Source organism: Brachycentrus maculatus, unplaced genomic scaffold (assembly GCF_059751285.1).
Source record: "Brachycentrus maculatus isolate JH-2025_06_01 unplaced genomic scaffold, ASM5975128v1 h1tg000626l, whole genome shotgun sequence".
NCBI classification, from domain to species: Eukaryota; Metazoa; Arthropoda; class Insecta; order Trichoptera; family Brachycentridae; genus Brachycentrus; species Brachycentrus maculatus.
Genome location: NW_028281363.1, coordinates 156,414 through 181,253, shown reverse-complemented (window position 1 = coordinate 181,253; position 24,840 = coordinate 156,414). Strand labels below are relative to the sequence as shown.

The 24,840-nt window shown below is 34.2% G+C and overlaps 1 protein-coding gene across 1 annotated transcript in view; it reads right to left on the bottom strand.

The window, feature by feature from the left end:
* Window positions 1-24,840, bottom strand: part of Cog4 (conserved oligomeric Golgi complex subunit 4) — an 89,187-nt gene that overhangs the window by 62,355 nt on the left and 1,992 nt on the right. The window contains exons 6-13 of the mRNA XM_088274041.1: window positions 24,403-24,828; window positions 23,871-24,004; window positions 23,402-23,515; window positions 22,740-22,962; window positions 21,735-21,867; window positions 20,493-20,626; window positions 19,984-20,169; window positions 18,386-18,594 (exon numbers count right to left, since the gene is read on the bottom strand). Of these exons, the coding sequence (XP_088130167.1) occupies window positions 18,386-18,594; window positions 19,984-20,169; window positions 20,493-20,626; window positions 21,735-21,867; window positions 22,740-22,962; window positions 23,402-23,515; window positions 23,871-24,004; window positions 24,403-24,828 (1,559 nt within the window). The remainder of the gene's footprint in view (window positions 1-18,385; window positions 18,595-19,983; window positions 20,170-20,492; window positions 20,627-21,734; window positions 21,868-22,739; window positions 22,963-23,401; window positions 23,516-23,870; window positions 24,005-24,402; window positions 24,829-24,840) is intronic.

Sequence of the window (24,840 nt, the reverse complement as noted above, 5' to 3'; positions counted from 1 at the left end):
AACTTAATGTTTACCCCTACAGGTCAGAAAATGTTGTTTTTGCATTTTGAAGAAAGGGTATTGTTTAAATTTTTTTTTTTTAAATATACTAAATATTTTTCAAATGGAGAAAAAATATTCAGGTTTTACCTAAAAAGATCTGTTGCACAGTAAAAAGTTCAATAACTGGCTTAATATTTATTTTTAATACATTGTATAATATTTTTAAACTTTTAAAACGATCTCCTGAAAAATCTAGTTTTTTTTATTTATGACGTTCTTGAAAAGAGTTAGCGATATGCACTATTGTTCGATTCCTTTCGTATGGTAGTTTTGAATCTATGATAAATATGATATATCTACTTTGATATGTTTGAAATGAAGACGGACTCCATTTTTTTTAAAGATGAAGACGTCGGGTTGTGGTCCCGTGGTTAGTGTCGCGGACTCTAAAAGTCACGGACTATCAAAGATGAAGAAGAATATGGAAGTCTGGGCATTTACGTGGCTGACGACCGTCATAGGCTGGTCATCACTTTACACACGTGTAACATTCACCAATTCTACCCATTATTGACAACCATACTACTCAAATTCTTGAATGTTCTATATGTATGAAAATAATAATATGAAAATAACTCCTGTAATTGGAGATAATCCAGGTTTTGTGAACAAGTATTTGGACACACTCAAAATGTTGTAGATTAATTAATAAGCCGAATGCCAGGTCGTACGTAAGCCCTATGATGCTCAAACTTCTTTTTTCTTATCTTTTTTAGTTCAAAAAAGATAGAAGCTTTAGATAGAAGATTATCTCAAGTTGAGACACCTATAATTTATATTTTTACTTTAATTACCTAGTTTACAATTACCACTTTACGATATTCAGAATTTTTCAGGAAAATTTCGATGAAGAGTTTTAAAAAAATTACTAAAGGATATGCCGATGTTAGTAATAGCTTCGACAGGAGTAAATGCGCAATAGGTACCAGGGAAGCAATAACGAAATGGGTAAAGAGGAAGGGTGTGCCGTAATAGTTGAGGGTGGTCCGGGGCGCTAATCGGTTTACTCATTAAGGCGACGGTGTCGATCACGTGGTTAATGAACTCGCGAAGGAAAAAAAACAGTATCTACAGGGTGCTCCCGCCAAAGGGGGAACAGGAGAGTATTCAAAATAAGCTGGGGGTAATTGGGTGCTCAGGGAAATACGAAGGGAAGACTTAATTAAAAGCGGCTGAAAGAAAACTTTATATTTTCAGGAGGTTACCGTTAAGCTAATGCTAATCTTTATTTTTGCGAAATGAATATTCAAAAGAAAAGAGCGCTGTCCGTTAATTTCGGTGCAAAAGATTTAAATCGGTTTTAATATCATTAACAACAGAAAACGGTATTATCTCTATTTGATGTAATCACTTCATGGATTTTTGTAGTTTCGACCAAACTATACCAACTGTGCATGTTTGATTTCGGCTCTTAACGCAAGTTTGTGCTGCAACCTTTAGTGCATGTTGGTCTTCGGGTCGACCAAAAATCGCATGTGTTAAACATTTTGTGTAGTTTTAAGTGTGTAAATAGTGCTATGGTAGTGAAGGGTAGTATTGTTTGCATTCTGTGGTAGTGATTGTCCTGACGAAGAGACGAATACGTCTCGAAACGGGTAGACATAAAAATCTCGGTGAGTTGTTATATACTAATATTACTAATATTTTTGTAAAAAAATAAATAAGTATACCAACTGTCTTCATTGAGTATTTTACTTAATTGGATACATGAATCTTTCATCGTACCCATAGATGGCGGTCAAATATATTTTACTTTTAATATCCTTTACCTATGCTGAAACATCAATACAAACCATAAATCTCTATTTGCTAAATGATATTTACATCTTCAGGTTAAAAGATGTAAACGACGTCTCAGGGGTATTAAGTGACACAAAGCAGAAGGAACAGGGTGGGTGGAAAGCACAAACGTGGCTGAGATATGATCACAAGGTATGTCTGCATGACTGCGCGACACTTAGGGAATTCATAATGCGACGGATGTGCATTCAAGTTTGCATAATGAGACGGGTTTTCCGACTCAGGCGCTACGGCAAAAGTACCCCGCAGGCCGGCGCACAGTGGTCCAAACTACAATCCTATCCGGCCGATGCTAAGTAACCAGCAATGAGCAAATGCTGAAAAGTTCCTGATTGGCCCACACTAGGTTATCCATCCTCTTCTCAATACAGATTCAAATAAAAACATATTGAATTAGATGGAAGAAACGAAAATCCACTTAATGACAAATAAACCTTGTACATGACAATCAGGGTAAATAATAAATGCAATTACCATCTAAAAAATAAAATAAAAACTAACCAACCATTATGCCCCATCCTCGAGAGAATAGAACGCAACAAACATTCTTCGCCTCTTTTGAATTCATGCTGAAGAAAATATTATACTGAATTTTGAGCGGCATGGTAGTTTAAGAAATAAGTTTATTTTTACTTGTAAGTATCTAAGCAGGATTGCTAGTTGACTATCCTGCAGGGTGTGGTAACTACCTTCGCTGATTTGTATGTGGCGCCAATTCTGATACCGAATTTCGAGCGGGATGGTAGTTTTAAAGCTGCGTGCTTTAAGGGGTTGAAAAATGTGATAACCACCTAAAGTTTATTTTTACTTGTAAGTAAGCAGCATCGTTAGTTGACTACTCTACAGGGTGCGGCAGATAAGTTTGCTGATTTGTATTTGGAGCCAAGCCTTATAGAAGGGTCGCAGAATGGTGAAATTGGTCTCATTCGAAAGGGGATATCTTAAATTTCGTTTGCAAACTCATCAATAACCAGTACAGCTTATAAAACTATCATGCCGCTCCAAATTTCGTATTAGGATTGGCGTTTAATACAAATTAGCATAGTTATCTGCCGCACCTTGTATTACTGATTTACAATGACAGAAATAATATTTGAAAGTTATGAATTAAAAGAATCATAACCTTTTTGGCCAGCAAGAATTTTTGCTTGGACTATTGTGCGGCGAGTTGCGCTCGTCGTGTGCACATTGCTCAATATTTCACGCGCGGGCACGTAGGACTATTCTGTTAAACAATGCTTTTCCACACGCGATGTACAAATGTCCGAAAATACAACATTCCAAGCAATATTTTTCAAGATGAATTAATAACTCATAGAGTGTATCTAACTCATATTTCATACCGGAATTCGCTCGCGATTCATTACAGACCTCACGCGAAAAAATATTACATTTCTTTTTAATCTAAGTTTACCACAGGATGACTGCCGAATCAATCAATGATATTAGGTTAATTATTTCATCTCTATACACAGCGAAAGGTGCAAAAGGCATCGCATAGCATCGACCCGGTGATAACATGATCATTAATTATATAATAGCGAGATGATCATTTATGCGACCAAGATTCTTGGATTTAGGAGTAAAATATATTTGATGGGATACAGATGACAATAAGTAACAATGAGCGTCAACCGTAGGAACCAGTCACCTTTTGTATGTCCCAAGACCCAGAACTAGTGAAAAGATTTCAAAAATCGACTTTGTGTTTTTTTTATACTAACATTTCATAGCAAAATTAAAATACATATATAAAACTTGTGTGCGATTCATCATGACATGTGGGATCAAATGCAGAACAGACACCGCAGTAACAAAAAACGCGTAAAGATTGTCAAAAATAAAGACTCTAATGAGCTTTTGTTATATAATATATTAATTATACAATAAATTTTTGTTAATAATATATTGTTATCCACCTTGAAGTCTGTTCTTTCTCAGCATTTCTTCTCCATATTATAATGGATAATTTTAAACGTTGTCTCTCGCTGCTCGCTGATAGTGTATGAAGGAGACGTGTATTTACCAGAGCTTTGTTATTTTATTATTATTTTATGTTTTAGACTTTTTGTTTCTCTATTAGTGTATTATTATATATGAAGATACTTTATACTTATATGTATTATGTTAAAGGCATTAGCCGTTCAATTAATAAATAAATAAATATCTGGCAAGAGTCTACTAGATAGAAAAAGGAACACCAGGATAACAGAATATATGCTATTTCGAAGATGTCGTTAAGTAGGAAGACAACGAAGAAGACCATCGTATGCGCACGTGAGGAGAAACAAACAAAGGTTAGTCGGTTTTCGTGGTTGAAGCTAAAGAATGTTACTAAGTTTGACAAATAGGATTTCCTCGGTATCTCGGTTTATATGGAGAATCGTTTGGCTTAAAGAACAAGTACATCTGACCGGACACAGAAGATCCGGGTACAAATCCTAAAGCGAAACGGTCACCTTTTTCTACAATACGAGGAATTCATATATGCCTTCCTTCTTCTTACCCTTATCCGCACCTTAGTTCCACCTCCTTAGTGTAATGGTCAGCACGCTCGGCTACCGTTCTGGAGGTCCCGGGTTCGATTCCCAGGGGTGGTCAAATAAATATTAGTGATTTTTTCACACTAATATATATTCAATATTACCCTGGACTGGTACCTGAAGCGGAGGGCTGATCACCTTTCCTTCATGTGTTAACGATCAAGGTAACACTGCGTTTATATGATGCAGTGCCCTATGCACCATTGGGGTGCATCATATTGACAGTATTATCGCAATCGTTGCTTATATGAAGGCCAGGTGATCACTCCTTAGGGACCAGTCCAGGGTAATATTTAATAAATATTAGATTGTGAAATCATTAAAATTTATTTACGCCCCCCTGGGAATCGAACCCGGGACTTTCAGTACGGTAGCTAAACACGCTAACCGTTACACCACGGAGACATATATGTATAGTAAGTTTTCTCTCTTCGTTTGTTAAATATGAAAATAATGCCTTTTTTTAGAAAATAAGCAGTAGATAAGTATACAGTATGTAAAAAAAGAACATCGGATCACAGCATGTGTTTAAGGGTTTATAAAGGTCAGACATAATTTTTTTTTATAAAATACTTAAATGTTCATCTATTTTGTATATTCAATATGTGCAAATTTCACGAGTAAAAACCAGAATAAAAATGCCGATTTGTAATAGAATATCCCCTTAGCGAGGGAATCTGAAAAAGCTCGGTATCAAGAAGTTCCCACTAAGTAAATGTGGGTTTAATAACCCGAGACGAAACTCGATACGAAACGGGAGAAATCTTAAGCAAACGTCCTGAAATGCAACAAACGTGAACATACATACCTTGAAAATACAATTACAGATATCTTTACTACGTTTTATTACTAGAAACAATGTCTTGAATATTAACGATATTACGAATACGTACGGTGTTGCAAAAGGCACTGACATAAAATCAAATGAGGCTTATATGGTTCTTCGTAATTAGTAATGCAACGTTGTGAAAAGAAAAAAAAACAAAGTAATCGGTAAATAACATAATTGTAAGATATAAGATTCTGAATAATCGAACATTTACATATTTTTTTTTAGATACGTCATCGAAAAAATATCGGGTGAGGATATTTTTTTTAGTATATACATAACCAGCAGGAATAGTGGATATAATTGCTTATACAGTGGATTCCATCAGAAAAGGAATTTTCGAATTAGATTTTCCAAAATTATTTATGAAATTGACTTAACTTTCATAAGATCTAGGCCTACCGTAATGCATAGACTACTGCAATAAACTTATTATTTTTTGACATCTCATCAAAGATGAAGAAGAATATGGAAGTCTGGGCATTTACGGGGCTGACGACCGTCATAGGATGGTTTAAGTGATCACTTTACACACGTGTAACATTCACCAATTCTACCCATTACACGTGTGTAAGGTGATCACTTAAACCACCCTATGACGGTCGTCAGCCCCGTAAATGCCCAGACTTCCATATTCTTCGTCATCTTTGATGAGATGTCAAAAAATAATATGAAAATAACTCCTGTAATTGGAGATAATCCAGATTTTGTGAACAAGTATTTGGACACACTCAAAATGTTGCAATAAACTTACGTAACGCTTATTAGGCCCTAGAGTACTAATTGTTTATATGTTTTGCAAATTATCAGGGGAGATTTATTTTTTTTAAATTTGACTTAGTGAATACCACTATTTCCTTAAATCTATTATGACACGTGTTTCAATACATTCATCATAAAAAAACACCGTATGTGTAGCTTGACCTAAATTTAAGATATGTACTTTTTGACGTTGAAAGATGAGGAGAAGGTAGGCGCCATTTCTTTTTTTTTTATCAGTGCGACTCTTTGAGAGGCTAATGAAGAGCTCCAACCTCATATACCTGTTTGTGGAGCACAGATGGGGGCTGTCGCGGTACTGGATTCCAGTATTGTCATTGCCAGCGAGCTCATCTGACTTCATCATCTCTCTAGTAGTACGCTCCCTGTTCATCAAGTCTACATGATAAGCTTAGTATATGCTCGATTTGTATTTTCTAACGTAATAATACAAAATCTTATAAACTAATGACATTCACAATAAAGACAAGTTGAATTTAATAGATTGAAGGAGCAAAAAAGGCGTAAATACTTTCAAATTGCAACTGAATAACATCATGAAACGAAAAATAATAAAATATCGTGCGTGCGTAGTAATAATATATTGAAATGGAGGGAAACACCGCGAAAAATGGAAAATTTACCTAATAAACGACATAATAACCCATAATGGTTGGAATAATTCACGGGATAAATTTTGCTAATACTACGCGTATATTAAATAATTTCAAATTTCAGCAAAAGGGGCGAAAACAATAAATATGTGCTACAAATGGTGAAATTATTTTAAAAGCCGCCGTGATAAAGCCGCCATTACGGGCACAATCGCCGGGGCATAATATCCCACATTAATGTATTTTAAAGTTGTTTATTTAATAATTCGAGAGTGGCAGCTAGACCAGGCAAATAGGTACAGCTAACAAAAAACGATTGTTTCATTGAAATTTTCAAGTCAACAAAAGTAAATTGTCGATGTTTTGTTTCGTTTTGTAAAAAAACAGAACTAGAGGTAAAGTTTGTTGAAATCAGATGTATTTATTACTGGCAGTGGGAAACTAGTCAGAATATCACATGGCGATTTTTAAAAATTGCTTGAAATGTTATTTCGGCATGCAGATATGATTAAGTTATAAATAAAACACTTGTTTTTTGTCACTTGAACTATAAAAAAGTGGCAAAAAATAAGTGTTTTAGTGATAATTTAACTGTTCGAAATATTATTGTAAATTGCATATTATTATTTGTACTATCTTTGTTTACTAGATTATTGAGAGTCCTCATTTTTCATCGATAAACAAAACTAAAAATTGACATTTTACAACTCATAACAGAGACAAAGCTGTTTTTGTGATGGGAACATGGGAGTCCTGACATTTTTTGGTATTTATTTACTTGATAAAAATAATACTTTAGAACACATACATTTTATATAAATGGACATTTTAATTTTATTATTATTTCAGCTACCTAACTGACACACCTCTTGGGAGCATATCCGCGACCAAAATAATGCATTGGGCATCGTATCGGATCGATGCGGTTTCAATTTGATAATTAATTAAACGAAGTAAATGAAAAGTTCTGCGCTCCAGATATTGGGAGTTAAATGCATTCGAAGGAATACGGATGACGTAAGTGGAGGACCTCAGGGTAATGAATGCACTCTTTGGGAAAGGAAATAGAGGAGAAATAGCAGATAAGACGTAAAGCATCAAATTAACCGCATACATAAAGCATCAAATTGTAAATCGCCGTTGAAGTGATTTTTCAAAAAAACAGCGCTACACAAAATTTCAAATAAATAAATAAAGGGTGGCTGTGCACTCGGGTCACACACCCGCACTCGTATTAGCTTGCGTCATTTGGACATGCTACTGTGTTTATTTATTTATTTTCATCATATACATAATTACAAATTACAGATTACGGTAATGTGCCCTCATCAAATACGACATAGGTGAATAATGCAGTCTAATTCAGAGCTGCCTACTTCCATTATTTACGAATAGCACTTTTATATTTAGTTTCAATATTTAATGACTTTATTGATAATGGGAGCAAGTTGTAGAACTTTATGGCATACTAATCAAAGTTTTTTTGACCTGCAAAAGAGATATGTGATATGTGATTCTGTTTGATGCGTTTCTGTGTCTTGGATCTTGTAGCTCTCTGTACGCTGAAGAAATAATCACAAGGGCTATCATCAGTATAAAAGGAGTCGTAAACAATACAGCACATTACCAAACACGGGCGACATAATGTGCTACAATGTAGGGAGATAGTCGACACTCGGCTGTGCTAATATTGAGTGTGTGCACTCGAGGTGGAGTGGTGAGGGGCGATGAGAGGTTTGAGGGGATGAGGGGAGATGAGGGGGTGAGGAGACAGGGGTGGGCATTAATGACGCCTGAAGTGGAGAAATTACTCTTTACTAGGCAACTAAACAGACATCTAATGGCCATTTTCGTAAGAGACACAATAAAGGACAGATATTAATAGTGTGGGAGAATGTAACACTCGAGTTATCATTTAAGGGGCGACGCGACGTAGCATCACCTCACATATCGCCTTTCAAACAAACTCTTCAGAAAGGAAAAATGTATTTATACTCGTACAATTAGATCCAAAAATGATTTAAAATAAAATGTGCTGTGAACCCAATTTAACTGAAGATGGAAGTTTAAGTATTTACAGGGCTTATGACCTATCATAGGGTGGTTAAAATTTGAACAGTGCGGTTGCCAATCATGGGCAGAATGGTGAATGTTATACGTGCGTAAAGTGATCACTTAACCAGTCTTTGATAAGTCATAAACCCTGTAAATATCCAGCGATCCATTTTCTTTTTTATTCTTTATCTTTGTTTTTTTTTTTATTTCATATTCCTCTTCAAATATGTTGAGATGTCAATATAAAAATTACTCCCAAGTGTGACGAAATAACTCCTAAGAGAAACCCAGATTTGTGACCAACGATTTGAACACACTCAAAAATGTTGTTGCGAAATTAAAAACGTCGAAAATACGATTCTCTGCAACATAAAACCAACTCAAAAGTATTGAGGGAAACTCGCAAACACAATTCAGAAAGCGACGTATCAATAAGCACATTTTTTAAATATATTTTTTGAAACTCCTTACCTTTCAATAACTCTTTTCTTTTCAAAACCACATATTTATTCCGGACAAAGCTTATATTTTCAATACAAAAACGGTGTTTTGACCCTTTGAAAGCGTTAAGCAAAAAATTTAAGTTGATTTAAAAAATGCAAATTTTCCATACAAAAAAAAGGATTCTATAAAATTCCTTTTATTTTCTTTAATTGTTTACTTTATGGTAGTCCATGGCTTTAACAAGCTATGGATTACAGTCGATTTAAGCGTCCAAAGGAAAAAAAATCGGGCGACTTTAGTAGATTTACGCGTCCAAAGGGTTAAGAAAAAAAATCAAATACGTCAAATGTTACCTGAGTTTAAAGAAAATTAAGTTGCGGGCTATCGAATATCCCGCCTTAAGACATATAACTTGCTAATCTTTATCGAAATTTTATAGTACTTTTTGAAAATATTTACTATTTGAGAGTGCTTTCATCAAAAGTTTCATCGAGGAATACGACGCTCCGTGCACTCTGGTATAAATGATGCAATTTTTACGGTCCGTACCTAAACAGCTTTTAATGTTCGCAATCGACAAACTTCCGCGAAAACTGAAAATGTGCGTCATAAACTCGATATACCGAATTCAGCCAAAAACTCCGTCTGGGATATTACGAATTACGATGCAAACGAGGAGATATTTACGGTAAAATTATATGTCCCAACTTTAACTGTCCCGACAAGTTTTATTGTCGAGATAATACTGGCATCGAGTTGAATTACACATTTAAGCGGGATAGCTAAACTGGCAGTGCGCAATCGAGTCTTGGTTCCAACCCTAATGCATGGAAGTAAACAATGGACTTAGCAATATCGTAATGTCGCATATCTGTCTGAGTGATCGCGTTTAGACTGCATTCAGCTTGTATTAATCCTTATTTTGCCCACTCTACCTTACTTCCATACATCGGGGTGGGTACCAGGATACAAATCAAACCTTAGATGGATTAAATAATTGGAGCGAATGGATGACGAGAAAATGACTAAGAAAGTAAACTTGGCAAATGTGAGCGGGAGAACAGAACGGGACGGCCGAAAAAGACTTGGCACGATCAGATCCTAGAATCTGGTGGTGTCAAAAGTCTGCGTAATCGGAGGACATGTATAACTAGATGTATGGATGCGAAGGAGGCGAGGAGTGTATGTCAGGACACAAGAGTGTGAAGTTCCATCCTCTCTGCCTACCCCTGCGGTAATAATTAAGAAATGTTGGTTGATTACGAACTCAAAAAACATTTGAAGCCCTGTCCCGGCAGAATGTCAAAAATGCGTTCTAATATTTTTGGTATCAGAATGTCAAAAATGCGTTCTACTATTTTTGGTATCAGAATGTCAAAAATACGTTCTACTATTTTTGATGGCATTCATAAAAAAAAAAACAAAACATCGCACATCATTACCCATACTTAAAAGTACCAGATCTTAAACTGGCAAAACAAATTTTTCACAGATGTAAACTTCTTTTGCCTAGAGGCGTTCAATTTTTATAAGCCCTCGTGTATACAATATAGAAGAAAGATACCAAAATAAATATTATGTTTGGCTGGAAACGAATTTAAAAAAAATAATAATGGAATTCAAAAATGGGAAGGAGCCTGTCGGAGTGGCAATAAAGAATTTCTGTGAGATACAACTTTTTTTTGTCAGTACTTACATCGTATTTTTAAAATGGTATTTTATCAAACCTCACTAGATTCTAATATTTTGTGTCGGATTATGCCTTTTGGATTTTTTTGTATTTCTTTTAAGTTCATAGAATTTTTTAGACGAATATGGAAGTCTGGGTATTTACAGGTCTCGCGACCTTGTCATAGGTTGATCACTTAAACCATCGGTTCACATAATTAATTAATTGATTTTAATTAATCAATACACTTAAAAAGTGAGTGTTACACATGTATAAAGTGGTGAGTCAAACCAGCCTATGACTTCGCAAGCCTCACCCAGACTTCCATATCTTTCTTCATTCATGTTGAGATGTCAATATAAAAATAACTCATTTTTACACAAATATTTGGACACACTTAAAATATTGTAAATTTTGGTTGCATTTTATTTAACTATTTTTTTGTTAAATAAAATTAAGTTAGCAATAATGAAATTAAATTTTTGAAATTTTACATATTTTTTTATGCAAAGAAATCATTTTTTTGTTTTAGTATACTTTATTTACACGGTATCGCGTGGAACGAATCTACCGTGTAAATGGAGAATTCACAGTATAGCAAACTTTTTAAAAAATCGTGCAGTTTAGAGAGATCCTGAAATTTAAAAAACATCATATGCCTCTAATAATTTTAAGCAGATTTTCCAATTTGTTTTTTATTTATTCCGTTTAATAATAAAATACATTGGTCAACAATGATTTTGTAACTGAAATTTTGATGACTGATTTGGACTAAGTTAATCGTTTTTATTCAAAGTCTATATGGTGACAAGCTTGTATCACGTCAAGTTTTGATGTTCATATTAGAGTCATATTATTGTTTGTATGGACCCCATACGTTGAAACCATAATAGTGGTTGCTATCTAGACATGTTTTAGTCTAAGGTCTAAGGGATTCAAAAATAGTATTGATAATTATGGAGTAACAATGGAAATATATTAACTTATTAATATTGAATACGATAGCATTATATGTTTTTACATATTTTTACGTAAAAATAAGATAAACTTTAGTCAATATCAGAATTAAAAATATCCATAACTAAAAAATCTGACGTGCTACATTTGTTTGCTCTTGTTTTTTTTTTAATTCAGCTACGCAAAGTGCATAAAGATCAGGTATTTTCACGCCAGTTACAAAATAAAAGTTGTAAATTGTTGGCCAGTGTTATTGAACGTAAAATGAAATCACTAGAAATTTTATATACCTACTAGTTCTTTAGCCGGTATTACGGGTATTATTTAGAGAGCATGCTTGAAATATCACGCAGAGCTCGACAGTAATTTGCATACGTGAAAACATTAAGGTCTTTGGTAAAACGTACGATTGACGATAAGGCTTTGTTCACAGCTTTTATTATATGCTTCGTTTTAATTTAAAACTACAACAAAAGCACGAACGAAATGTAAAAATAAAAAGGAGATTGGATTACTGGTATAACATGGGCGGGTACTGTTTTATTAGAAGTTTGTTGATTGTATCTACAAAAAATATACAATAAAAATAAAATTAAACGTACATATTCGTTTGTTCAAAATTTTAAATCTCCTTAAGTTATTCGACGATTGTTTTGAGCAAATTGAAAAAGCGCGCGTTTTAATATCTATTATATTTAAATAAAAATGTAAATTTACGTTTGTTCAAAATTTTTAATCTCCTAAAGTAATTGACCTTTTGCTTTGAAACATACCTTTTTGAAAAACTATTTTTCATGCAATAGCAGCGCCATCTGTTGAACGTTTCAGAAACACAAGAAATGTAATTAGATATCTATTGTGATGCGTGTTTAACATCGTTACGGTGATTGATATTTTTTTCCCTTTCATTTATTTTATTTACTTCATTTATTTATTTGTTCATTATTTTTAAAATTTCAGATTATTTTTATTTTATTTTATTTATTTTACACGGTAAATACCACTACTTCTTAAAATCTATGGTGACACGTATTTCTATGCCAGTCAACATCATTATGGCGATTGATAATGAAGATCAATGCATAGAAACACCTGTCCCAATAGATTTTAAGAAATAGTGGTATTTATAAGCAAAAATTTTATGTTAAAAATTAATAAACATCACCAGAAAATGACTGCAAAAACAATTAGTGAACCCAATTTAAGAAGTTAAAACCCCAATACAAGTACATACAATGACAGACAACGGACAAAGGACTTTTATTTTATTACTATAATTCGTATTTCAAGAGAGTAACATTGAACGATATCTGAAGGCAGCCAAGAAGGAACAAACGTAGCACGGGGAGTACGTGAGACACAACAAACTGTCGCAGCGAATTACAGCTAATCGAGTTGGTCCATTTTTCAGATCTCCCGGCGACCAAGTTGGTCCCCGGCGCACAGAGCTCTGATCCATTTATCTGCGAGTAACCCTGTACAGTAAGTCTTCTATTTACGTGATTTCGACTTACGCGAATTCGTACTTACACGATTTAAAAAAAATCTTAAGTCGTTTGATTACATAAACAATACCATAAAAAGGTGAAAAAATTGTCACAAAATTTATTTTTATGTGTTTTTAATAATGAAATACGATTTAGAAGACTATTAAAATCAGTTTAGGAGTTGAAAATTATATACATAAATTAATAAGTACCTACCTTTTTTGTATTTCAATGGAACTCTGTATACACAGAAATGATTATGCACGAATGTGATTAAACTTCAATTCAAACCCTTATCCGCACCCCAATGGTGCATAGGGCACTGCATTATACAAACACAGTGTTATCTTGATCGTTAACACATGAAGAAAAGGTGATCAGCCCTCCACTTCAGGTACCAGTCCAGGGTAATATTGAATAAATATTAGAGTGAAAAAATCACTTATATTTATTTGACCTCCACTGGGAATCGAACCCAGGACCTCCAGCATAAGCTTATAATTTGACCAGATAATTCATTTACAACATTTTGAGTGTGTCCAAATGCTTAATTTTGTGGAAATATAACACTCTCCTTATCATTCATCATTCACTTTGTGTAATAGAAAATTAAAATAATTTTAAGCCTCCAGAACGGTAGCCGAGCGTGCTGACCATTGCACTACGGAGGCGGACGACTATGATTAAATAACAACTTCTAAAAATAATATTTCTTTATTAAAAACATGTATGTATCCTTTGAAACTAGGGCATACATACCATGTATAAAATGTATAAAAAAAAACTGCAAATATTTTTTTTCGACTTACACGATTTTTTGACTTACACGAAAACCTTTGTAACGAATTAAATACATAAGTAGAGGACTTACTGTACTTCACGATCGATACACAACTCGCTCTGCGACTACGCCCGGTGACCAGAGACCCCCGCCGAGTGATTCAACCCTGCTAAACCTGTCGCCCTGGCGATCGTTCAAACGTTTACGTGATTTTGCCGCAAATACAGTAAACGCGCCAAAAAATCAATCAATTTATCGAACGTGTTTTCAATAGATTTATATTATCCACTGACACTTCGTGATGGAATTGCATTTTAAATTTTTTATTAGATTAAAACCAATATTTTTAGCTTTTCCACTTTTTTTTATTTGACCAGCGACCGGGTTTCGTCGTTACCGACATCATCAGACCAATCTGATGATGTCGGTAACGACGAAACCCGGTCGCTGGTCAAATAAAAAAAGTGGAAAAGCTAAAAATATTGGTTTTAATATAATAATAAATTGAACGTGTTTTCATTTCACACAAATGAATTTATTTTAAAATTTAAACTAAACATTTTAAATTATAAAGTAGAGTATCTTAAAGGGCCTCGCTCGCAACCGAAGTCACATCCTTTGAAGACCACTAATGGACTCCGAGAAGGTGAAGTTCCTACCACCAAGACAGGTCGTGGGCCACATCAGTTTAAGAGATGAAATATGGAAGAGAAATAGTAGTAGGAAGAGAAGAATAGCGCCAATTGCTAGGGCTCTCCGGGTCGCATACCCGTAAAAAATGTGTCAAGGTGTGTACGAGACCCGTGGATTTTCATTTTCGCTTTCGAACCCTTATCCTCACCCCAATGGTGCATAGGGCACTGCATCATATAAATGACGGACTTTAGACGCACATTATTATCAAAGTCGAAAATAATTTTCCTACGATTTCTGCGAATGCCAAAAATGTGAGGGGGGCGGTTTGCGAAATGTCCTCCGGGTCGCGCGACGCCGGATGCGATTTGAATGGAACCAGGAAGTGTAATGTAGGAGCGGAGGGGAAGCCGGAAACATCACGTCGCTCCGCAGAGTACCAACCTGCCTCACTAGTGTCGGAATGCAAAGTTCTGATCACGCAAAGGCACAATACTAACGCCGGTAGCTTGCCAGACCGCAGGACACAACACGACAGTCGTAGGCGTAATTATACAATTTCCTTTCGAGACTTTACACGGCAGGAGATTATTTCTCATCTTCTACTCGCAAACATCGAATTCATTAAGCGATCGGCCGCGCGAGGGGCCAGACGTGTCTCCGAACACTTTTTAGAATATATTGAAAACATATTTTTATCGTTTTTTTTTAAACTCCTTACCTTTCAATAAATCTTTTCTTTTCAAAACCATATATTTATTTCAAAGATTTTTTTTTCAATGCAAAAAATTCAATTACGTTAAATGTTACATGGGTTCAAAATAAATTAAGTAGCAATTTATCGTATATTGGGCCTTAATATGTACAAGTATATAAGTCTTCTATATAAATAAAAATGTAAATAATTCACTAACTGCATTCAAATTTAGACACAACGTTGCATTCAAGTATCCACGTTTTTATGACACAGGCAAAAACATGCTTTTCTGCAAATAGTTTTTTTTAACACCAATAGCAGCGCCATCTGTTAAAAGTATCGCAATCCTTAAAATTGCTCATGGCAGACAGCGTGCTTCTTGACAGTTGCCGTCAATCTCTGTTCAAAATATTTTTAATATTTTTATTGATTTACAAGCAGCGTGATTTGAAACATATTAGTAATGTGTGTGTATTTTTTTTAATATTTCATTTAACCAGACTGAGCCACAGCAACGCATGGCTGAGTACAGTCAGTATGTAATAAAATGTTATTAAATGTTAAAATAAATCTGTTTATATACAAAAACAAATTCACATTTAAATGTAAGATAGCATCTAATATAATATAACAGGGTTGGAGTCACGAAATTTTGATAATCAATGACCTTTACCAACAAATACAAAAGAAAAATAAATGTATTTTAATAATGGAATTTGAATCGCATTTCAACTGTTTTTAGTCTACTTTCATCCTTCTTTTGCCAACTCCATGATTCACTTCCATACATTGGATTGAAGCCAGGACTCTATTGTGAACTGCCAATTTGGTTTTTCTGAAAGGTTTTTATTTGCTATAACTGATTTGGCTATGAATAATATTTCCTTTCAATACAAATCACAATAGATTAGTCATAATGGAAAATATGCCAATGGAATTTTTATCAATATTACTTGCACTCCAGTCGCATTGTTTTCCTAGAGATAATTAAGTCATTTAAAAAAATAATTGCTGTCATTTTGAATAAAAAGTGTATCATATGCAGTTATACTATATCATAGAAATGTGCATACAATGAATTGGATGAACTCAAAGAGCCATTTGCAATTGAATGAATGCACAATAGCTGTAAAAAAAAAGATAAAAATGCAATCCGTATGGAAGATCAGAATAACATTCAATTTTGCAAAATTAAAAATAAAAAGTGGGGTCAGCATTATCCATATGTCGTTTTTTAAATTTTCAAATAAAATAAAACAACAAGTATTCAACATATCGCTCACTCCTTTCAACAATGTCATTTATCAAAAATCATCAAAATTAAGTTGTGCATGTTTTCGGATTACCCAGAAAATGTACTATATCCCAGCAAAAGCGGCATATTTTTAACATAATATTTACCCGCTACAGGGCAGAAAGTGTTGTTTCTGCATTTTAAAGAAAAGGTATTGTTTAATTATTTTTTTAAACTAACTAAATATTTTTCAAATGGAGAAAAAACATTCAGGTTTTACCTAAAAAGATCTGCTGTTGCACAGTAAAAAGTTCTTGATGAAAAGTGGCTTGATATACTAAATATTTTTTAAATGGAGAAAACATATTAAGGTTTTACCTAAAAAGATCTGTTGCACAGTAAAAAGTTCAATAAGTGGCTTGATATTTATTTTTAATAGATTTTATTATATTTTTTAATTTTAAAAACGATCTCCTGAAAAATCAAGTTTTTTGAAATATGACGTTGTTGAAAGAAGTGAAACGATTGTTAATTTTTTTTAAAGAATTTAAAAAAAAGTGTAGAATTATTTAAAGAAAACTTAAACCCAAGGCGCCTAACTATGGTACTGGAATCACAGAATAACTCTCGGTGACTGCAGTTTTCTTCTTCCGTTTATATAACTTTTAGTTACCATATTTTATCAATTGTAAATGCCAGATAAAATTAAATATTCTCTTTCCATAAATTAAAAAGTCTCTGTGCGACTTCTATAATATATTCCTTTATTTTTTTCGTTTTAAAAAGCGTTTCGCCGATAAAATAGAGTGCGACAGAGAAAAACCAAGATGGCGTCGTAACATCAGTTGTGAGAAGGATATGATTTACACATTTATTTATTTCTTTTTTCTTTTATGTACATAACAATTTACATCAAATATTACATAAACAAATATTTTATAAGTTATTACATACACAAACACACATATCAACATACATACACACATTGTATACATTCATACATGCCTTTGTATGGACAGGTAGATAAAATAATAATAAAATAATCAGATAGAAAGTGGACATAACCCAGAATTACACCAAAAGTAATATTTTCCTCTTAAAGGCACCCTCGCCGATGTGAAAAACGTCGATATGCAAGAAGATACGATTCAGCAGGGATACTGCCCTTCCAATTGGCATTTCCATCAGTAGGTTCAACCGATTGGCTGACAGAACAATTTAAATGATAAATTCGAAGTATTGTATGGATAACAATTCTTTAAGGATTGTATACCTACTAACATTTTTATATACTTACAAAGATTTAGACATACTTAAACTATTATTAGCAAACTTAGAAAAGCGTCTTTTTAAAAATATTAGTCAACAACGAACTAGACAAAAATATCGAAATCTATTACTATACAACCACTATACACAATTTACACACAATGAAGATTTGATAGTCCCAAGAATAAACAATAAATATGGGAGTCGAACACTGCAATATATAGTTCCAAACATTTTTAATTTGTTGCCGACGGATGTTAGAGGTCAAAATAAAATATGGAACAAAGGCAAAATAAGGGAATGGGTAAAGAGTAAATTTTATGAAAATTGTGAAATGTATATATTCTTAATTTTTCTGTCTTTTTTATGTGTTTATTAGGTTAAAATGGTTAAAAACAATAAAAAAAATGTATTCAAAAAGAACTCCACCGACAAGACACAAAGTGGCTTGGTGGGTCTTTGCAAAATATTTTTTAAATATGTTTAAAATGTATACAATTAATGTAAATAAAAATAATAATAATTTGGCCGTCAGTTATTTGTTTCTCCAAAATTATGTAATGTCAGTTTACCTGAGCGCCAGTATCTGTCGGACCTCCTGCGGGGTGAGTCTCCACGCTGCTCCCGCCGCCCACTCCGCCGCCTCGGCAGGCTTCTCTACGGCCAGGAGTGCCGCCGCCTGCGTCAGCCGCCCAAACCGGTCGCGCGCCGAGAACGAAGATAGCCCGCCTAGGTAAGAGCACACGGCGCGGACCTCTCTCTCCACTATCAGACCGCCAAGCTGTCGTTGATAAAATAAAAAATGGATTATAATGCAAGCAAGTTTGAGTAATAAAATATAAATGGATCTTCCTCGAAAGATATCTAGAGGAAGACCAAAAAATTCATGGATGCTGCAAAAAGAGAACATGGTTCGAAGACATGGCCTAGGTGACGTTGTCCATGACAGAAGGATCTACAACCTGACAACGAGAGCTGAGCCCGGCAGTCGACGCTAAGTTGGGATGTAGCCAGGAAGAAGAAGTTTAAGTAATAAATTACAATATGGTGATAATGTAATGATAATATTATTTATTGATTCGGCATATACTTTGTGGAATGACGTCTCGATTATTTAAAAAAAAATTAAACATGTGTATTATACCACTTAAAGAGTTTCATTTCATTACACATGACTGGTTTCGAAAACTACAGATATTTTCATCTACAGGTGAAAAGTAAAACTTACTTACTTTTTACCTGTAGATGAAAATATCTGTAGTTTTCGAAACTAGTCGTGTGTAATGAAATATGTGGTATTATAAAAGAGTAATTTTTTTTTTTTGAATAATGGTGATAATATATTTATTTCTGAATAAAAAAAAAGGAATATCATATGGAAAAGGTAAATAGCAATACTACTTTAAGGAGAAAATTATCCATCCAAATCTAAGCACAGAATGCATGAATTTTACTCTTCTGACCTTTATTTGCACCCAACAGTACATAGAGCACAGCATCAGATGACACAATGTTACTTGATCGTTAATTATATGAAGGCAAGGAGATCAGTCTTGCGTTTCAGGTACCAATTCAAGGTATTAAATAAATGTTAAAGTGAAAAATCAATGATATTTATTAAGACCTCCTGGGAATCAAATGTAACACATTAAGGACGGTAGCCAAACGCGCTTACTACAACAGTACGACGGCAGACTAAATTCATAAGAATATAAAATAACATTACTATACAAATCAATTGAATTGCGAACAGATATTTTAAGTAAGGATAAATTAATAAGATAATTATAAACTCCATTTATCCTGAATATTTCAATTCAAAATTAATGAACTTTATAATTAATTTGGGCACCAAAAATACATTTTTCAAATTAACAATCCATAATGGAATGAAACATGACATAAGGTATGGTAACACAACTTATTGATAATGTGTAGAAACTATAAATAGTATGGAATTTAAAACCTTTCTTAACTAAATTATACTTGGTAAATAGCACTATTTTTTAAAATCCATTGTGATTATCAAACACCCTCGAAAGGTTTAATTGCATTGAAAAACATGTCACAATAGATTTTATGGAAAAGTGGTATTTACCAAGTAGAATTCAAGTTAAAAGTGTATAAATATTATGAAAAAATTATTGTCGAATCAAATGAAACTCTTTACCCTATTGAATGAAGATTTTAAAATAAGTTTTTCCCATCGCTGATTGCAATCCACGGTGACAATTGTAACTAGAGAATCAAAGTTTGTGGGAGTCAACACATCTTTGAATGGAGTTAAGAGACCGTCCAAATTCATGATCAGAGTTTGGGCAAAGTTTTCTTCAGACTCATAGGCAGCGAAATCATCCTAGAAACAAGGTAAATTGTATCATCAATAAAAAAAACTGATTAATATATAATTTATATACAAATAAAGGCATACAAAGATAAGCAAAATCAGTTTTAAACGAAATAAAAACACTTACAGTTTTAAAATACCCATATTAATATTAATTAAAAGTTAAGTGTATGGAATATAAAACATAATTAACATGCGCAATATTTTTAGTGTGCCCAAATCCTTGTTCACAAATCCGGGATTCTCCAAGTTATAAACGAGTCACTTAAACAACTAATATACAATACATACTTTATATCAATTTGGTTACAGAAAATATTACAATTACGTACCTCACTGGGATGATGATTATATTGATTGAAGGAATCTATCCAAGGATTCAAACGAGGTTTAACAGCACTTGATCTCAGTAACTGTAGACCATATTCAGTGACACTTTTTAAACTAACTGTGACACCCGAAAGACCTAAAATAAAAATTTTTAAAATCAAGTGCCTGATAAAAATTCTTTCAAACTTTTCGTTTTCCAATGACAATTAAAATGAACCTTATAATAAACTAATAACTTCATTACAACTTAAACATTGTTTTTGACCACTTTTGTTTCTGGTACTTTTTTCCAACCGGTTTCGATAAGCACCTTGTCATCTTCAGGGATGGATACGTACTAATCTTAAAACTGAGAAATATTCATAGTAAAGTGAGTAGGTGGTATAAGGAGAGGGTAATTAAGTGAGATTTGAAGTTAGAAGAGATGGAGGCGTGGGTATTTTATCATTTTTATTTCAAGGAACAGGAAAAGTATTTAAGTAATAGCCCTGTATCAAATATTTTCCTTATTCCTAGAAATAATAATAAAAACTCCACACTACCCACTCTTATATTACCCACTCCTTATCCTGCCTACTAACCTTATCTCAGTTTTGAGCTTAGTACATATCCATCCTTAATTCCACATCCCGAAGCCCCATTCCCAACTCACTCAAGACTAGAGTGTTTAACCAATGCATTCTACCCGTCTTAACCTATGGCGCGGAAACTATGACTCTGACCAAGCTATCCTCCCATAAGTTGCAAGTTGCACAGAGGAGAATTATGCTTGGAATAACATTAAGAGACAGAATAAGGAACGATTGGATCCGACGCCAGACACAGGTCTGCGACGTGGTAGAGCGAATTGCTTGGCTGAAGTGGAAATGAGTCGATCACATAGCCAGAATCACTGACGACAGATGGACGAAACGCGTTCTGGTGTGGAGACCGAGGAACCAGAGGCCTCAAGGACGTCCACCGATGAGATGGGTGAACGACATCAGGAAGTTTGCTGGAAGACAGTGGATGGGGACGGCGCAGGATCGCGAGGAGTGGAGACGGTAGGAGGAGGCCTATGTCTAGCAGTGGACCTCAACGGGCTGATATGATGATGACATATCCATCCATGAAGATGACAAGGTGCTTGTCGAAACCGGTTTCATTTTTTTAAGTTTATAAAATGTGCCACAAAATATCAGGAAAAAAACATTAAAGAAACAATTGAAATGACTCGTTATTAAATAATACAAATCCAAATTTACCTGAGAGACAACTTTCTAGTTTTCCTCGTTCACTCTCACTCATTGATGTGTGCAGTTGTATTATTTCACTCAGCATGGATTGACACAGTGTCTCAACATATTCAACACTTACATCACTGTTATTAAGATGTGCCTAAAATTTACAAAACATGATCAATAATTGGGTAATATAATATCTGTATATACAAACATACGTCCGCCTCCGTAGTGTAATGGTCAGCACGTTCGATTCCCAGGGGGGGGTCAAATAAATAGAAGTGATTTTTTCACTCTAATATTTATTCAATATTACCCTGGACTGGTACCTGAAGCGGAGGGCTGATCACCTTTCCTTCGTGTGTTAACAATCAAGATCCCACGGTGTTTATATAATGCAGTGCCCTATGCACCATTGGGGTGCGGATAAGGGTTTGAAATATACAAACATACAAACATAATGAAATAATACAAAAAGTGGCGTGCGTAGTGCAGTCCAAGGTTGAGTTTGGTATAATACATATATATTTAATACTATTACTACCATCATGCCGTTTTTCTGCTGGGGCAGGCAGAGAGGATGGAATACCGCACTCTTCTGTACCGACATACACTCCTAGTTTCCTTCACATCCATACATCTAGCCATACATGCCCTCTTGCTTAGACTTTTGACACCAGATTTTCGGTTCTGATTATTCAGTTTGTGCCAAGTTTTATTTTATCCTCGTTTTCTTCTCCCATTCGCATTTGCCAAATATACTTTCATAGTCGTTCTCTCATTATCCATTCGCTCCAATTATTTAATCCATCTAAGGTTCAATTTCAATCCTAGTACTAACCCCGATATATGGATATAAGGAAGAGTTGGCAAAAGAAGGAATAAAATAGGCCACATGCAGTCTAAAGGCAATCATTGAGACAAATATGCAACATTACGATACATGATAGAATTTCGAAATAAGAAAATAAATTAAAGACTGAGCTGCGAAATACTTAAAATTTTGCTAACAAAATAAATATTTCTTACCAGGAATAATGCTTTTTGAGCTTCCGTATCTGATGGTTGCAACCTTCCCTGTTGGATGGTAGTGTGAATAGCGGAATAGGCCTGAGCCAGGTCGAGATAACCACAAGGATAACCCTGACGGAGGGCTTTACGAAGAGCTTTACATACTGAACCCTCCAGTATACCACTAGACATATTAACAACTGCACATACACCATCCATATTCCCAGTAGATGATGCTCGTCTGAAATAGCACCATAATAATAAATATGTAACTAAATAAGATAACAATAAAAAATTAAGATGATTTCAGGACACATTTTTTTTATAACGGCGTTGAATGAGCTTCGTGCAAGTAATAATGGATACCTTGTGTAACTTTTAAATAATTTATCAGATTTTTATTAAAAGTAGTTAAACTAATTAGGAACACCAGGGAAAGAGAAATATCCGAGATCGAAGATGTCGTTAGGTGGGGAAGGCAACAAAGAAGACAAAGAGGAGAATGAAACCATCCAGACTCCCACACATTGCACTGCACGGCAAACCCCAAGGTAGACGATTCCCGAGCAGACCATCAAAAATATAGATTTACAACTAGAAATCGACATATAAGTAGGCTAATCCCTCTTAAAAATAGGCTACAAGGCATACACCAAGAAGAAGAAGAAAAATTTGATTACCTGATTCCTTTTCTTATAATAAAGAACACATCGTCAATCAAACTAGTGGTCAACTGTCCATCTTCTAAAGCATCTATCTGTACAGCTATGTTCACACTCTCTTCCATAAAGTATCTGAAATATTTGATAAAAAAAATTTAATCCTCGGTTTCTTTTATAACCGAGGCGAAATAACATATTTTTTTAAATAAACGATTCATATATATATATATTTTTTTTTTGATATTGAGAAATATTTGTGTTTTAATTAATTACACTAATATTTAAATTTCATACTATTCCTGTGATCCTAAGCGGCTCATTATTAGAAATAGGTATCAAATTGTAGTAGAGTGGGTTCGAACCGAGAAAAGAGTCCGCGACACTAACCAAGGGACCACAACCCGACACTTTTAAATTTTAAAAACTTGCAAGATAATAAGCAAGTGAAATATAGATATTCTAATATAGCGATGCATTGATAGTTTACCTTTCTATGAGCAAGTAATGCCCTAATAAGTCCTGACCGGTTCGACTTAATGCAGATTTGGATATTAAAGTTGTTAATTCATTTTGTAGCGCTGTTTTTTTTTCGACATCACTAACACCAACTTCAATATCACTCTGAAATAGATTGGAGCAATACGAAAATCGAAAATTAAAATTCGTTAAAAAAAATCATTTTGGCACATTCACAAATAATGCATTACTCTATCCACGCAAGTCACTAACTGACTACATATCAACACAGTGATCATTCTCCTTGCATAGCACACAGCATCAAACAATGAATTTCAGGTGACTTTTTTGATAAAGTATGCAACATTGATGAATGTAAGGTCAATTAGTGACTGTAATAATTATATTATGAACTCTTACATTACCCAAGGATCTTGAGAAATGTAGGGGAATAATGCACAAGGTCCCAGAAAATAAAGGAGTTCATGATGCTCAATGCTGAGCAAGGGAAGAAAGAAGATAGATAATGCATTATTTTGTTGATAATTAAAAACAGTATTTACCAAAATTCTACGTTTTAAGAACTTGAAAAACAATTCAATCCTCGAATGCATCACGGAAACTTCGCCAATCAAAACATCTAAAGCTTTCGGATCAAGTTTTTCTTTTGTAGAACCGGAGGAACTTGAACCGTTGCTTTTATTATAATCATTAATTTGGTAAATAATCTTATTTAGCTGCCTGAGCTTAGTGAATTCGGTCATAATTTTGCTGGCTTGCCGGTCACATTCCTTTTGCAAAACTGTGATGGCAGGGAGCAATCTCCCGGGCCCGTAATATGTTTCAATCAATGGCTGCTGAATTTCAATTGTCTTGGCAATCGACTCAAACAGTGATGTCAGGGTATCGGCAAAAATAACACTAGCCCTCTTGTCAGTGGAACTTGTGTCTAATGCATTGTGTAACGCCTTTTGAGAAGACTCTTGTATCTGAAAGACAAC